At 57.1% G+C, this 14,822-nt stretch overlaps 1 protein-coding gene across 4 annotated transcripts in view; it reads left to right on the forward strand.

The window, feature by feature from the left end:
- ZNF385C (zinc finger protein 385C) overlaps positions 1-14,822 on the forward strand; it is a 51,875-nt gene that overhangs the window by 33,666 nt on the left and 3,387 nt on the right. For 2 of the 4 annotated variants that reach the window (XM_065651391.1, XM_065651395.1), the window contains 6 exons: positions 4,212-4,354; positions 9,059-9,169; positions 11,847-12,018; positions 12,655-12,984; positions 14,258-14,445; positions 14,641-14,754. In XM_065651391.1, the coding sequence (XP_065507463.1) occupies positions 4,212-4,354; positions 9,059-9,169; positions 11,847-12,018; positions 12,655-12,984; positions 14,258-14,445; positions 14,641-14,754 (1,058 nt within the window). The remainder of the gene's footprint in view (positions 1-4,211; positions 4,355-9,058; positions 9,170-11,846; positions 12,019-12,654; positions 12,985-14,257; positions 14,446-14,640; positions 14,755-14,822) is intronic. The other 2 variants (XM_065651392.1, XM_065651393.1) reach the window with 2 other exon arrangements.

Raw genomic sequence — 14,822 nt, forward strand, 5'->3', positions numbered from 1 at the left:
GCTCCCCAGGAACAAGCGACAGGACCAGAGGAAACGGCCTCAAGTTGCACCAGCGAAGGTTGAGGTTGGATCTGGGGAACAATTTCTTCCCGGAAAGGGCTGTCGGGCGGTGGTGGGGTCGCTGCTTTCGGCGCTTTCTGTCCAAATCGTGCGTGTCAAGGAGGAGGCTGTGGCTGTCAAAAGCTGGAAATAGGAGGATTTAGCAGGCGGTGCTCACTTGGCCCTTCCTTTCATTTGGGATGGAGGAGCTGTGCTCAGCCAAGGCTGGTCGTGCTGCACGGGGGCTGCTGGGGCCATGGAGCAAACCCGCCATCCCTGGGCAGCTGCAGCATCGCTACCTCCAAGGCCAACAGATCTGCCGCTGCGCGGTCTGCGTCGAGTTTACTGGCTCTGGTTGCTCTGGGAGCCTGAGGCAGGGCAATCTGCTAGTTACTGACGTTCCTAAACCTGGAGCTGGTGGCACTGGGGGTGGTTTGGGCGCCGGGCAGTGCTGGGGATGCTCTGGTGCTGTGGTCTTGGTCCGGCGTTGTGAGCGGGTGTTGCTCTTCTCTTGCTGCTGGCCTTTGGCGTCGGGGAGCGTGCACGCATGTTTCCCGCTGGAAATAGCTGGAGTGAATTCAGCCAGAGACAAAAAGCTTTAAAGCCCCGAGTAAGGAATTTGAGACGCCACCAAAATTTGCAGCGAACACCTACCAAATGGGAGGGAGCCAGACTGCTTCTGTGTGAATAAACAGCTCCCGTCTCCATCTGTCCTGTGCAGACTCTGCACCAGATGCTCTTGCGAGGCAGCCGGCGTCTGCCGAGATGGGTCCTTGGCAGATTCTCGTGTCGGTATGAAAACCCACAGCGTTGTCCCTGCCACTTTCAGAGGTGTTTTGTTTTGGTGGTTTTTTTTTTTTTTTTGGAGGTTCATGCATACGTAGCGTTAAGGCACAACAGTTGCTCTGATCTGCCTTGCAGGGCACTCAGGAGAAAACCCGCTCCGGACGTGCATGTGGTTGGTGTGCAGAGCAAAAGAGATGGTGGGGACAGGCCGAGGACAGTGGCCAGGCACAGTCCTGGGTGGGATTGGGTAAATGAAGGGCTGAAACACATATTTAAATTCCAAGGGAATTGTCTGGGAGTTGCGAGTGTGCCTGCAGGACAGGAGCCGGGCTGAGCTGATGGCTGCGGGCAGAGGATGTTTGGCACCGCGGCGGTGATGCCGTGGGGTTTGGCATCTTTTGGTCGGGATGCTCAGTTCAGAACAGCTGTTCACCCTCCCTGCGGAGCTGGTGGGGGCAAAGTGACCCCCCCCGCCAGGCTGCAGCAAGTGTTTGTGCTGGAACATGGGGCTCCTGCGCTCCCCTCCTTGCACCAGCCCTTCGAAATGCTCCGCAGAGCCTTGACCACGTCCTGTCCCAGCAGGACCCGCCGGGCTGTCACCGTGGGGTTGTCACCATGGTGCTGGAGCAGTGTTTGCTGCAGAGTTTGGGGCTCCTCTGCCAAAATGGGGGGAGAGACCCAAGCCAGCGCTGCAGCAGGGGACGGTCCCACTCCGGAGCTGCAGGCTGAGCATCTGGGGATGCCATTCACCAGCAAAGCCCATCCTGCCGGTGGCCGTGCCCATCACCTTGGGTAAGGTCGTGTCATTCTATACAGATCTGCGTGCCCTGTCACTCTCCCCAAACCAAATCCCTTTAATTGAGTGCCTAATTAATACCTAAAAATACAGCCCGCAGCTGCTGCCGGAATCTGCCCTGCAGCAAAGGTAAGGCAGGAGCCACAGCGGAGCCGCCCTGTAACCTTGGGAAGGTGCCCCAAGAGCATCGTGTGGGTGCCCAGTGCCCCAACGGGGGGCTCGGGGGGTCACTCCTCACCGGGTAGCTCTGCTGGCACCGAGGCTGCGGCCGCTCTGCCCGTCTGCCCTCTCTCTGTACGTGATGCTTGTGCTTTTACAATGATCTGGGGTTCAGGCGAACCGAAGCTGATGGTGCCTTTGTCCCCGTGCCATGTGGCTGCCGTCCGTCCTCCCTTCTGTAGCTGGGGGACGGCGAGCCTGGGGCTCATCCCTTCTGCAGCGAGCGCTGGGTTTTCTCCCTTTGCCAGCTGCAGACACGTGGCTGCTCCTCGCAGGGTGCCTGAGCGATGATGCTGCTGTTTTCCTGCTCCCTGGGGTCTTGTCTCCTTCAATGGCAAAACCAGGAGTGACGGGTCCTGCCCCCGCACAGGGTCCCGGCTCGGTCAGGGTTTCTGGGCTCTCTCCTCTCTGCGCCTATTTTACTGCTGAACTGCAGACCCAGCCCAGAAATACATTTAATCCACAAATTTGGGCTCGAGGACGTGCCGAAGTGGCTTGGTGTGGCTTGTCCTTACCGTGGCTGTCCCCAGGAGCCCGTGTCCCCCCCATAGTCCCCCGGAGCCACATGCCCACCCAGTGCAGGAGCTGCTGCCCAGGGACCAAACCCCTTGGTCACGGGGTTTAACCGGCACGGTGGCGTTGGCTGAGCTGTAAATTCCCTTTATTTGGTTACTGTTGATGAGGGGGGAAGTGTTCGCCTGCCCTCTTGTTCCTCCCAGTGGTAAATTATATATATATATTTTTTTTTTAATTTTTTTTTTTTTTTAAAGGCCATTGCAGTCAGTGCAAACCGCACTGACAAAAGCAAGCGGAAACTCTTGCAATCCAGCCCCAAACGCCTTTGTTGCATCTGCTGCTCTGGCGCGGGGTCGCGGCCACGTGTGGGGGCTGGAGGGTCCCCGGGGGCCGCGTCCCCCAGCGCCGGCCCTGCCGTCTCAGATGATTTGATGCAGAAATACCGTTTCACGCCTCAGAAGGTTAATTATGCACCGTTCACCCATTTCTGCTCCCTCTTGCTCCCTCCCTCATCGCTGCTGCTGTAATCTTATTTATTTATTTTTAAACAGTTTCACAGATTTCCCTTCTGGGCGACTCTGGAATTAACTCGATCAATGCACGCCTGATGAAGCAAAATGTAATTTTTCCCTGGAGTCAGGCCTGACTCGGGGATGGCTCCGGTGCCGCTGAAGAGCCGCCCGTGTGCGCTCGCCCAGAAAGAGGTCGTTGGTGCCCGCAGGGCCAGCGCTGGCTGCTCAGATTTGGAAAAAAATCTTTCAGAACTTCGAATTTCAGATTTATATCTCGGCTCCTGCACCAGTTTCTGCCGGTGGAGAGCAAAAAGCAAAACGCAGCGGGAGAGCAGCACCAACCTGCTGCCGGGTCCTGCACGGCCGGTGTCGGGGCGCAGGGAGGCTGGGGGGACGAGCACCTTGGTGCTGTCCCAACGTGGCACTGATGGTGACGGTTCCTGGTGTGTGGTGACAGTTCCCGGTCTGTGTTTCTGCTGCGGGAGCACCCAGCACCCTCGGGCATCGGCTGCGTTCGTCCTCTCGTGAGGGTCTTCGCAACACTGGGGTTCAGCGGGTTGAGAGTGATGCTTCGCTATGATCACCTTTGAGGCGAAAAAGAACCCAGAAATCAATAGAAAAAAAAAAAAAATATATATATATATATATTTGCCTTGTCCATATTCCAGGCAGAAGGACACGGCTGCCCAGGTGGGCTGGAGAAGGCATGAAGCCGCGCGAGATGCGAATGGGCTTTTCTGGCCCGCAGCGTTTTGAAACCTTTTCTTATTAATCGTGTTTTATTCATTCGTTTGTTTAGTCTAACTTGGCCCCCTCCTCGCGCTCAGGGCTGTATGTGGGCTCAGCCCAGCCCCTCCGTGGGGCAGAGGCTGCGCTGGGATGGGCAGCGGGTGGAGACGGACCCCCCCTGCTTGTCCTTCCCTCCCTCCCAGGGGTGTTTGCTTTTTAAACCAAAAATTATTAATAACCGCAGGCTATTTTTAAAACACACACTGGAGCTTGTGGTTAGTTTGCGGTTTTGGGGGAGCCCATCCTTGGGGGTGTCCACAGAAAATATGCGGGGAGGGGCAGAGCCGGGGCACCCGCATCGCTGGGATGGTCCTGGGGGGACCCAACATTCGAAACTTTTGCAAAGCCACCTGATGCTTGGGGCCAGGGCGCTCCTTTGGCTGCTGGTCCCAGGGCCACCCTGAGCTGGGACGTTTTGCCAAGAAGATTGGGAGCCCACAGCAAATCATCCCACGTGCCGCGTCCCCACGTGCCGCGTCCCCACGTGCCGTGTCCCCACGCCACGAGCTGGGGCCACCAGCGCTAACGCTGCTCTTTCCCCTCTGCCCGCCCAGGTCCCTCCGGACACAGCAGCCCCCTCTTAGCGTCGTTGCCCATCCCCGGCCGTCCCCTTCATCCCCCCTTGGACATCAAGCACTTCTTGACCTTCAGGCTCAACGGGACGTCACCGCTCAACCTCTTCCCCAACTTCAACACGGTGAGTCCTGGGGGGACGGGTGGGCATCGGCTGCTGGACCCCTCCTCCCTGCAATGCTCCCTCTTCTACGTGGCGCCACTTCTTGAGCCCCATTAGATAATTTTTGGCTTAATTATCGGGGTGCTTGGCCGCTGGACACTCACGCAATGCACCTGTCCTTAGCTCGGAGCGGTTCCTGCCCAGCCAGCTCCCTTGTAGACCAGAATTATAAAGATGGTTCATTTTAACCAAGATCAATTGGATTTTGCTCCTGCAATCAATAGTAATAAAGTAGCTCTGGAGAGCAGTTCATTAGTTGAGAAATAAGGGAAGGGAAGGGAAGGGAAAGGAAGGGAAGGGAAAGAAAGGAAAGGAAAGGAAAGGAAAGGAAAGGAAAGGAAAGGAAAGGAAAGGAAAGGAAAGGAAAGGAAAGGAAAGGAAGAGAGAGAAGGCAGCTAAAGATACAAGGAGCGTGGCTGGTGCTGCGGGTGTTGGGTGAGCCTGGTCGCTGTGGCACTGCTCCCACCGCCCGGTTGGGCTCAAAGTTCCCAACCTTGAACCTGGACCAAGTGCTTGGGTGCTGCAGTTAAACGTGTCTCCTCCGCAGCGGCAAAGTGGACGTTTCTGGGTTGGGTAAATGCCCCGGTTTTTTTCCCTCGCAAGCCTGGAAATGGGACTTTCCTGAGCTCCCTCCCCACTCGCTCGCTGGCCTTTTGTGAGTGGTTTGAGATTAAACGTGCTCAGAAGGTGCAAATTATCACCGAGACCTTCAAAGACGGCCGTAGAAATTAAGTGCAGGGCTCCTGTTGCTGTTGAATGGGATTCAGATGTCTAACTCCTTTAAGCTCTTTTGAAATCCCAGCTCTAGCCTGTCTCTCCCTGTGCTAACAAGCAGAAACACAGGAGAGGAGGATGTTTTTGATGCCATTAAGGTTGCTGCTCTTTGTCTGGGCTCCTTTTTTTAGTTGCTGGAGTCAGTAGCTCACTTGAACCAGACCCTGTTGTTTGTTCTGTGTGGCTCCCGCCCGCCCCTGCCTTGGCACGTGTTCTCTAGAGTTGTGTTGCTTTAAAAAAAAAAAAAATAATAATAATTTGGAGAATGAACCTGGCACTTGCCGTCGCGCTGGGTCTGTGCTCGGTGGAGACTCCTGGGCCTCGGGTGATGAGTCGGACACAGGGATGGAGATGCTGGGGGTCTGTCCCGGCTGTATGGGCACTTTGAATTAATTAAATTAATTGCTCTGAGCTCAGCCAGGTCTGATCAGCCAGGGTTGGGTTGCGTTTGTGCTGGAGAGGAGGCCGAGGTTGGGGGTGCGAGGGGTCGGTGTCGGGGACCCCGAGCAGAGTCCCCATTGCGGGATGCAGGGCTCGAGCATCGCTGTGCCCGGAGCCGGGCTGGCAGCTCCTCATTTCTCTGCCCAAGTCACCATTGATACCAGGTCAGAGACTCCGCGTGGCAGCTGAGCCGCAGGGGTGATTTGGGAGGGGACATCAATCAGGGCATTTTACTTTTTGAGAGAGCTGCCGTATGTGAATTGCTATAAAAAGCAATCGGAGGGTTTGCCTTTGCTTACCCGGCGTTGCTGGGGACGCTGTGCAGGATTCGGCGTTGCCCTGCACAGCGGGAGCTGTTTGCATCTGCTGAGCAGAACACTTTGCACTTTGAGCAGGTCACAAGGCTCTCATGAACCCAGCAGATGTTTTACTCTGGAGCGAGCGAAACCTTTCCAAGCTGAGCTCTGCCACTTAAAGCAACAACAACGGGGGAAAAAAAAAATCTTAACACAGAAGGTGTGTTTCATGCTCGAAAGGTCCTTTCCAGCTCTTGGGATGTTGCAAATCCCCAGGACCCAGCAGCGTCTTGCAAAACCACAGCAGAAGACGCAATCTGAACTGATGCTGCGTCCCTGTGAATTCCTGTTTCTGACCTCGCTGGCTGGCATGGAGCTCAGCGCAGGGATCTCTATTTATATCGGTAGGAACATCCAGGGATAAATAAAGTAATGTGAGTCAATAAGAATTGACTAGAAAGCTGAGATCTTTATTCGCCAAGTGTGCGGTGCCCAAAGCCGACCTCTGCTCTCAGGTCAGTTCTGCTGGAAACCGCCGGGAAGAGCCTCAACCTCCCCACCTGTGGCCACCGGTACGTTCTGCTGCGGCACGGACCCTCACCAGCCCCGGAGGAGAGCTGGGGGGTCTTTTCATATCTAAAATAGCAGTGCGTGTGCATACCTTAGGGAGGAGTTGATGGCAGGTTTGTGTTTTCATTCGGAGAGAAGCACAAGGGCTCTTAGGTGGCATCCAGCCTTCGGATGTGATCCCACCGGCTGGGCGCCCCAAGGCTTTTTTGGGATGCGTTTCTTGCGTTTGCTTTGGGGTGACGGGAGCAGTTGTGGTCACTGGCCAAGGTTGGGATGCGCGGGGCTGGGGCGAGGAGCCAGGTTTTGGGTGCGGTGGCCAGCACAGAGCTGGGGGCTGCCTGGGGGGTCACAGGCAGCACAGGGGCGCTGATGGACACACCTTGCTGGTGAAGCTGCACGTCAGATCCTGGGGGCAGTTCTGGGCCCCTCACGCCAAGAAAGCCCTTGAGGTGCTGGAGCGAGCTGAGAGAAGGGAACGGAGCTGGTGAGGGGCTGGAGCACAAGTGTGATGGGAGCGGCTGAGGGAGCTGGGGGTTCAGCTGGAGAACAGGAGCTGAGGGGAGACCTTCTGATCTCTGACCTGCCTGAAAGGAGCTGGGAGCCAGGGGGGGTCGGGCTCTGCTCCCCAGGAACAAGCGCCAGGACCAGAGGAACCAGCCCCAAGTTGCGCCGGGGGAGGTTGAGGTTGGAAATTTGGGATAATTTCTTCCCCAAAGGGCTGTGGGGCGTTGGAACAGGCTGCCCAGGGCAGTGCTGGAGTCACCATCCCTGGAGGGGTTGGACAGACGGACAGGAGGTTCTCAGGACATGGGGCAGTGCCAGGGCTGGGGGAACGGTTGGACTCCATGATCTTGAGGGTCTCTTCCAACCAAAATTATTCTATGATTCTCTGATTCTAACTCCTCACTGTGCTGTGGGGCTGAGCAGTGGGGGGTTGGCAAAACCACAAGGCGTGTGAAGACCCGGGTTCGTGCCATCACCTTATGCCCCAGGAGGACAAGGGGATCCATTGGTGGGGCCACCAGTGCCACTGCCCTGGGCTTGGTGCTGGACCGCGGCCGCAGTGCCGCTGGCATCGCTGACCGGTTCAGGCTGATGCCAGGATGGTCCCTGCCCAGTTTTGCATCCTTGCGCAGCATCTCCCTTCCCTCTGCACCCTCCTCCACCCCCAACCCTGCTCCTGCTGCGGTGCTCAGGGGGTGGAGGAGCCGGTGCTGATGCTGCTGTGAAGGTTAGAGCTGGTTTTCTTTTCTTTGCATGGAAAAGGTGGGTGTTTCTCTTGAAAACAAGTGCCAGCCCCACTTCTGACTGCAGCCTGGCAGCGCAAGGATGCTGCCTGTAGCACGTTGCGATGTTTGTCATCGGGGTGGAGCAGCATCTTTGCCATCTGTAGCTTCCTCCAGGTCTCTGTCGAACCCCAAACGCCTCTTCATTTATATGCCAGATAAGTGAGTAAAATTTCATAGCAAACAGGCACTTCATTAATCACTTGCTCTTACCATTCTGCTCACTCCTGGAAAGGAATTTGGGGTCTTGATAATGGCTCTGTTGTCCAGGCATGTGCCTCGAAGACTGATGCACCTGTCTCAGCAACGAAATAGCTTTGCAGAGAAATACGATCGCCTGAAAACCCAAGGCTCTGCTGACAGCAGGACTCAGATAAGATAATCTTCCTATGCCACAGGGTAGGAGAACAATACTTGCATTATAGATTATAGCCACGCTCAAACAAAGAGCTTATTCTTGTTTTCCCTCCCCTTAATAAATGCATTTTGTTTAAAACAATTATGGCTTTTCGAACAAGTTTGCTGCCTGGGCTGAGGAATGACTGGGCAAAGAGACAGAAGGGCCAGGGGCTGTCATCAGCCTGCACCCGTCTGAGCCCCCGCGCGCTGCCCCGACACCGACGGGCTCGCGGAGACACGGCCGACCCCGGGAGCTGTTCTGTCCCTGCGCGGTGTCCCCTGGCATGGCAGGCACGCGTGGCTCTGCTTGTGCCTTTGGCTTTGCACAGGGATGTTTCAGCTCCCCAAAGAGGAACAGGAGGATTAATGTCTGGTTGCTCGTTTTGATCACCTCTGCTCCCCGGTTTTGGGGGTTTCTGCCCTTGCTAAGTGTCTCAGAAAGCTGCCTCGGCATTGGGAGGTGGAGGGAAGCAGCTGGGAGCTCAAACAGACACCAGTAATTTGCCACCCAGGGCACTGGTGTCTGTGGTCGGGGGAGAAGGGACAGGGGGCTGACACGGGGGCACAGTGGCCTGGGGAGGATGGGGTCCACCGGCTGCACCCCGCAGCAGCCTCATCCCCTCTGCCAGGCCACAGCAGGCGCTGGGCTCCTGCCGGTTTGGTTTTGGTTTAAAAAGGACAAGAAGGGGCATCCATGCAGCACGTGTTCCCCTGTGCCCAGGGGCCCTCCATGCCCCAGCCGCCCGCTCTGTCCGGACACCGGCCACGAGCTCTGCTGGTGTTTGCAGCAGCTCGTCGGCGAGCGTGGCGGGGACAGGGACGGCCAGGTCGCGGTGCCGTGCCCAGGTGGCTGTCCCGGTGTGTCACCCAGCCACCCTCTGCCCTCCCTCCTGTTGCAGATGGACCCGGTGCAGAAGGCGGTGATCAGCCACACTTTCGGCGTGCCGGCCCCGCTCAAGAAGAAGCAGTTCATCTCCTGCAACATCTGCCACCTGCGCTTCAACTCTGCGGTAAGCCGGGCTGGGGGCGAGCGGGGCTGGTGACAGTGCCCATGGCCGGGCAGGAGCATCCCATAATGGGGACAATGCACGGACACCCGTGGCGCAGGCAGCAGCTCATAGAACCATAGAATCATTTTGGTTAGAGAAGACCCTCAAGATCATCGAGTCCAACCATTCCCCCAGCCCTGGCGCTGCCCCATGTCCTGAGAACCTCATGTCCGTCTGTCCAACCCCTCCAGGGATGGTGACTCCAGCACTGCCCTGGGCAGCCTGTTCCAACGCCCCACAGCCCTTGGGGGAAGAAACTGTTCCCAGTTTACAATCTAAACCTCCCCTGGCATTCCTTCCCCAGCTGACATTCCCACCGACATCTCCCAGATGCTCCCTGGGCTGCCGTGTCCTCTGTTTGCCACCTTGGCTCTTTCTGCTCCCCATCATTTTGTTCCCAGCTGCCTTGGTCTTGCTGTTTGTGCTTAAGCTGCTTTATCAGCCTGAGCAATTCATATCTGGTCCTTGGGAGCTGAGAATAATCTTCCCTGCCTTGGCTTCCTGGAGCTCTGGTGTAGCAGGTGTTTGTTTTGTTGGTTTTATTGTGTTGGGTTTTTTTTTTCCTGCCTTTTATTATAAGTAAATCAACCACCTTGTAGAGGGGAGGAAGGGAACATTCATTGATCCCTGTGGTAACAAACTGCACGCAGCTGATCATTTGTGGGGAAAACTGATTAAACGCTTTGAAAGGGAATTCTCCCACAAAGCCGGCGGGAGAGGGATGGGGGTTTTGCAAGCAATGGGGATGGAAGCAGAGCAGCAAGAGCCTCCTCCGCACGGGGAGCCACGCTGCTGGTGCTGCAGCCCAGGATACAATGAGCTTTCTGGGCTGCAAGCGCACGTTGCTGCCTGCACTCCGCGCCTGGCAGCGCTGGCTGCCAGGAGCTGCTCTCGCATTCCCCGGGGCCGCTCGGATGCTGCGCCCTGGCCGGGCTGGCTCTGCCTCCCACGGAGGTGCCGTCCCAGCCCGGCCGAGCTGCATCAGCAGCACCCGGGGCTGCGTGCTGCTCTGCCAGCAAAAGTCAGCGTTTCTGGGCTTAATTATTCTGCTCTGCAACCAAGCGGCTCCGGGAAAAGCATCGCTTTCCCATTCCAAGCTACATCTGAGATGAGAGGAGGTGGGCTCAAGTTGCGCCAGGGGAGGCTGAGGTTGGATCTGGGGAACAATTTCTTCCCCAAAGGGCTGTGGGGCATTGGAACAGGCTGCCCAGGGCAGTGCTGGAGTCACCATCCCTGGAGGGGTTGGACAGACGGACATGAGATTCTCAGGACATGGGGCAGTGCCAGGGCTGGGGGAACGGGTGGACTGGGTGATCTTGTGGGGCTTTTCCAACCAAAATGATTGTGTGATCCCATCGCGGCTGGAAGTGCGGTGCCGGGACAGCTGGTCCCACCACGCGCTCCCGCTGCCCTCGCAGGCAGCCGGTGCCGCTCTGCCTGTCCCTGCCCGTGTCCCCCGAGGTCACGTCTGTGTGTCCTGGCGCAGACCCTCGCGCACCATTTGTATTTCTGCGCGGAGCGGCGGCGGTGCCAGGTGACCTACTTAGGCTGCAGCCCAGCCCTGTTATCTGCTGGAAGTTTATTGTACTTGCTAATGAGGCCCCACGCTCAGATGGACCTTTCGCTTTCCCACGTACCCGTCCGTCACCGCGCAGCCCTGGACACCGTTCCCAGCCCTCGGAAAGCGCAGCGGGAGGGAAGGGGAGGGATGCTTCTTCTTCCCAAGCACGGGAAGCCTCAGCTGGCCTCAGAAAACGCCGTGCAAATTAATGTGTGCTGCTCAGTGGTACAGTGTCTTAATTCATATTGGATTTACTTGCCATAAGTCGCTAAACCATGGTTGTTTTGGGGGACAATGTGGCATTGTCCCTGACGGCGGAGTACACAAATGTTTGGGTGATTTTCTTTTGTGTACATTTTTATCAGTTTGGTGCAGGCATGAACCCATCAATGTGCGCTTCATTATTCAGCGCTCGCTGGGAGAACGGAGCCCACGAATGCAAATTGCATGTTAGACACCCGTGAGCTTACAATGGGAGACGTGTCCTCCTCACCGACAGATTTTTTTAATTTTATTTTTACAGTTAACAATTACTTGTACGTTTCTGAAGTTGTAAATTTTGCCTGAAAGCTTCCTTTAAAAAAGCGACTTGATGCGTTTAATCAGAGCAGGGTCCTTATCTCGGCTGTGCAATGCGGCGATGTCTTAGCAAAGCGATACATCGGCGCAAATACATTTGTGTGCAGAGGAATCTGGTGGGAGGAGGAAAGCAGCTTTGTGCCACACCCGGCCAAAAATCATAGAATCATAGGATCATTTTGGTTGGAAGAGACCCTCAAGATTGAATCCAACCATTAACCCAACACTGTCACTAACTCGTGTCCCTAAGAACCTCATCTCCGCGTCTTTTAAACCCCTCCAGGGATGGTGACTCAACCAGTTTATATTTATGGATATAAATACCAGCTCTGAGGCAGCCTCAGCCCCAGGGGTGAATGTGGCCAGGGGAGGTGGCTGCACTGGGAATGTGTCCGAGCAGCCACAGCTCGGGGCAGACCCCACCATCCTCCCCGCATCCATCTGTCCGTCTGTCCGGTGGCAGCACCGGCACAGCCGTCCCCGTCTCTCCCTCCCCAGAACCAGGCAGAAGCTCACTACAAGGGCCACAAGCACGCACGGAGGCTGAAAGCCATCGAGGCCATGAAGAACAAGCAGAAGGTGACGGGGGCTGTGGCGGTGGCCACTGGCCAGGACGGTGCCGCTGACTTGGTCCCCAGCGCCGAGGGCAGCGGGGAGCCCGGCAGCACAGGTACGTGGGCAGGGGGTGCAGGGGGGTCTGTTCATCCTCAGCAGGAATCCCAGGGTGGTTGGGGTTGCAGGGACCCCGGCAGATCCCCAGCCCAGCCCTGCTCACGCAGGGGCACCAGAGCAGATCACACAGGTCGGGCCAGGCGGGTCTGAATGTCTCAGAGAAGGAGACTCCACACCCGCTCTGGGCAGCCTGGGCCAGGCTCTGGCACCGCAAAGGAAAGAAGTTTCTCCTCGTGTTCCGATGGAGCCTCCTGTGTTTCAGTCTGTGCCCGTTGCCCCTCACCCTGGCGTTGGGCACCACTGAACAGAGTCTGCTCCATCCTCTGACACCCACCCTGAGATATCGATCCCATTGATCAGATCCCTCTGAGCTTCTCTTCTCCAGCTCACCAGCCCCAGCTCTCTCAGCCTTTCCTCAGCACAAAGATGCTCCAGACCCCTCAGCATCTTTGTGTCCCTCCCTGGCCTCTCTCCAGTAATATTTTGTCCATCTTAAATCGGTGGATGTGAGCAGGTGGTGCCTGAGATGGTCTCAGGGAGGAGAGGGCTGCTCTCTGAAGAAAACCAAGCACAGAGAACTTTTCTGCCCACTTCTTTCTTTCCCCCCCGCTCCTTTCCTTCCCCCTCCCGCCAGCTCAAGCCAGCGGTGTGCAGGAGCCGGACGGGGGGTGCAGCAGCCTGGGGCTGACCCCCGGCGCCGAGGAGTCGCCCACGGAGCTGTCGGGCAGCGTCACCTCGCTGGGCTCCCCGCCGGCCTCGGAGCTCTCGGAGGGGACCTCGGATGTCGCCAGCGTGGCCTCCTCGGCCGCGCAGGCAGCGGAGGCGCAGGCAGCCGAGTCGGGCAGCAGCGTCAGCTCGGTCCCCGAGGGTGACAAGGAGGGGAAGAAGAGCAAACAGCACCTGTACTGTCCCACCTGCAAAGTCACCGTCAACTCCCTGTCCCAGCTGGAGGCTCACAACACCGGTAAGGATGGGGACAGGGGGGACAAAGCCCTATCACCGAACAGCCTTGCAGGGAAGCTTCGTGAGTGTTGCTTTAATTAAAAAGAGGTTAATTAAGGTGGCTTGCAAAGATAAGTGGTGGTGTTTTACCTGTGTTGCAGCTTACGGGATGAATTTTAGCAAGGTCAAATGCTCTCTTATTGTTCATGTCTCTTAATTAAAGACGTTTTCAGATACATTTAATCAAGTGATTAGAGGCTACTTTATATTCCATGGCAGTCTGGCCTGGGGCTGATGGCACCCTGAGCGCCAGGTCCCCTTTCAGCCCCAGGATAATCCTTCCAAAAGCACCTTGGTGGTCATGTTGAGAAGCTCCTTGGGAACCTAACGAGCTTCGGAGCCCAGCAGCAAGCGATGGCTCATGGGCTGTGCCCAGCAACCCCCCCAGTTCAGCAAGAACTGGGAACCAGTTCCCCCAGCCCCAGTTGCCCGCAGCAGCAGCCATGCACAGGGGTCGGCTCAGGACACGGCCGCGGCTTAGCTGCAAACGTGCCCTTTTGCTTTTGTCAGCTCCGGTTACAAATTTAGGAGCTGATTTGGGAAAAACAAACAAGCAAACAAAATGTTTGCAGGCTTGCGTTCCTCCATGGCTGTCACACAGATTCGGGCTCCTTGCTTAACGCCTTAAAAAATAGAATGAATTAGCCATGGTTTAAATTACTTGCCCACCCCCACCCCGCTGTCCCCGCGCCGGCAGGGGCAGGACAGAGCGCCCTGTCCCCAGGTGTGCGGGGATTTCGGGTTCCTCCTTCCCCTCCTCCTGTCACCCCGCTGGGCTATTCCTGGCTCCGTGGCCGGATCCTCTGTGACCTTGGGCACGGCTCAGATGCTGCACCACGGCCGGCGACACGTGCCCGGCTCTGCAGACTGTGCGAACGCCCGGGGACAGGCGACAGGCTCCAGCACATGCTGAAAATAGCAGTTTCTCCGAAGGTCTGGCACACGGAGAGAGATGGGGGGGATGTCTCCGGGAAGCCGAGCATTTCTGGTCTGCCTGCGAAGCGCAGCTGGCCATGGGAGTTTGGCAGGGTTTGGGAATGGGCTGTAGCATCGCCAGCAAGAGTCTGGACACACGGGCTGCTCCGTGTCCCCTCTGCCTGCAAGGCTGGTGGGACGACCAGGGTCTCATGGGATGGGGGATGCTTGGAGAGCATCCTTGCTGCAGCACTCGGCGCAGCGCTGGGTTTCTGTTTGCAAAGTCAAGCGTTTGCTCGTTTGTCCCCTCTGCCACCCAGGCGCCAAGCACAAGTCGATGCTGGAAGGTCACGGCACCCAGTTGCGGCGAGGCCGAGGCAAAATCCTCTCCCGGGCAGGGCACAAGTCCAAGCGGATCGGCAACAAAGGCAGCATCAACATCCAGAACAAGGCGTTCCACTGCCAAGTGTGCGAGATCTACGTGAATTCAGAGACCCAGCTGAAACAGGTGACGATGCCAGGCCTGGCATGTCCCTTTCCCCTGGGAGCGCAGGGACACCGGGGGCTCAGGGGTGGGTACCTAACGGTCCCCTGCGAGAAGGTGACGGGCGTCCCCCGTGGACCCGAACCGCGCGGTGCCGTGGGTCTGTCCTTGCTGTCCTCGCTGTCCTGGCTCCTGTGACGTGGCTGTTTTCCTCTCCAGCACATGAGCAGCCGGCGGCACAAAGACAGGCTGGCGGGGAAGCCCCCCAAGCCCAAGTACAGCCCCTACAACAAGCTGCAGAAGAACGCTGCCCTCGCAGTGAGTATTCTCAAGGTATCTGTCTGCCTGCAAATTACCTGCTGGGTTTGCTCTCCGAAACGTCATTTGCCGTGTTAGCCATC

Source organism: Caloenas nicobarica, chromosome 24 (genome assembly GCF_036013445.1).
Source record: "Caloenas nicobarica isolate bCalNic1 chromosome 24, bCalNic1.hap1, whole genome shotgun sequence".
In the NCBI taxonomy this organism is placed as follows: domain Eukaryota; kingdom Metazoa; phylum Chordata; class Aves; order Columbiformes; family Columbidae; genus Caloenas; species Caloenas nicobarica.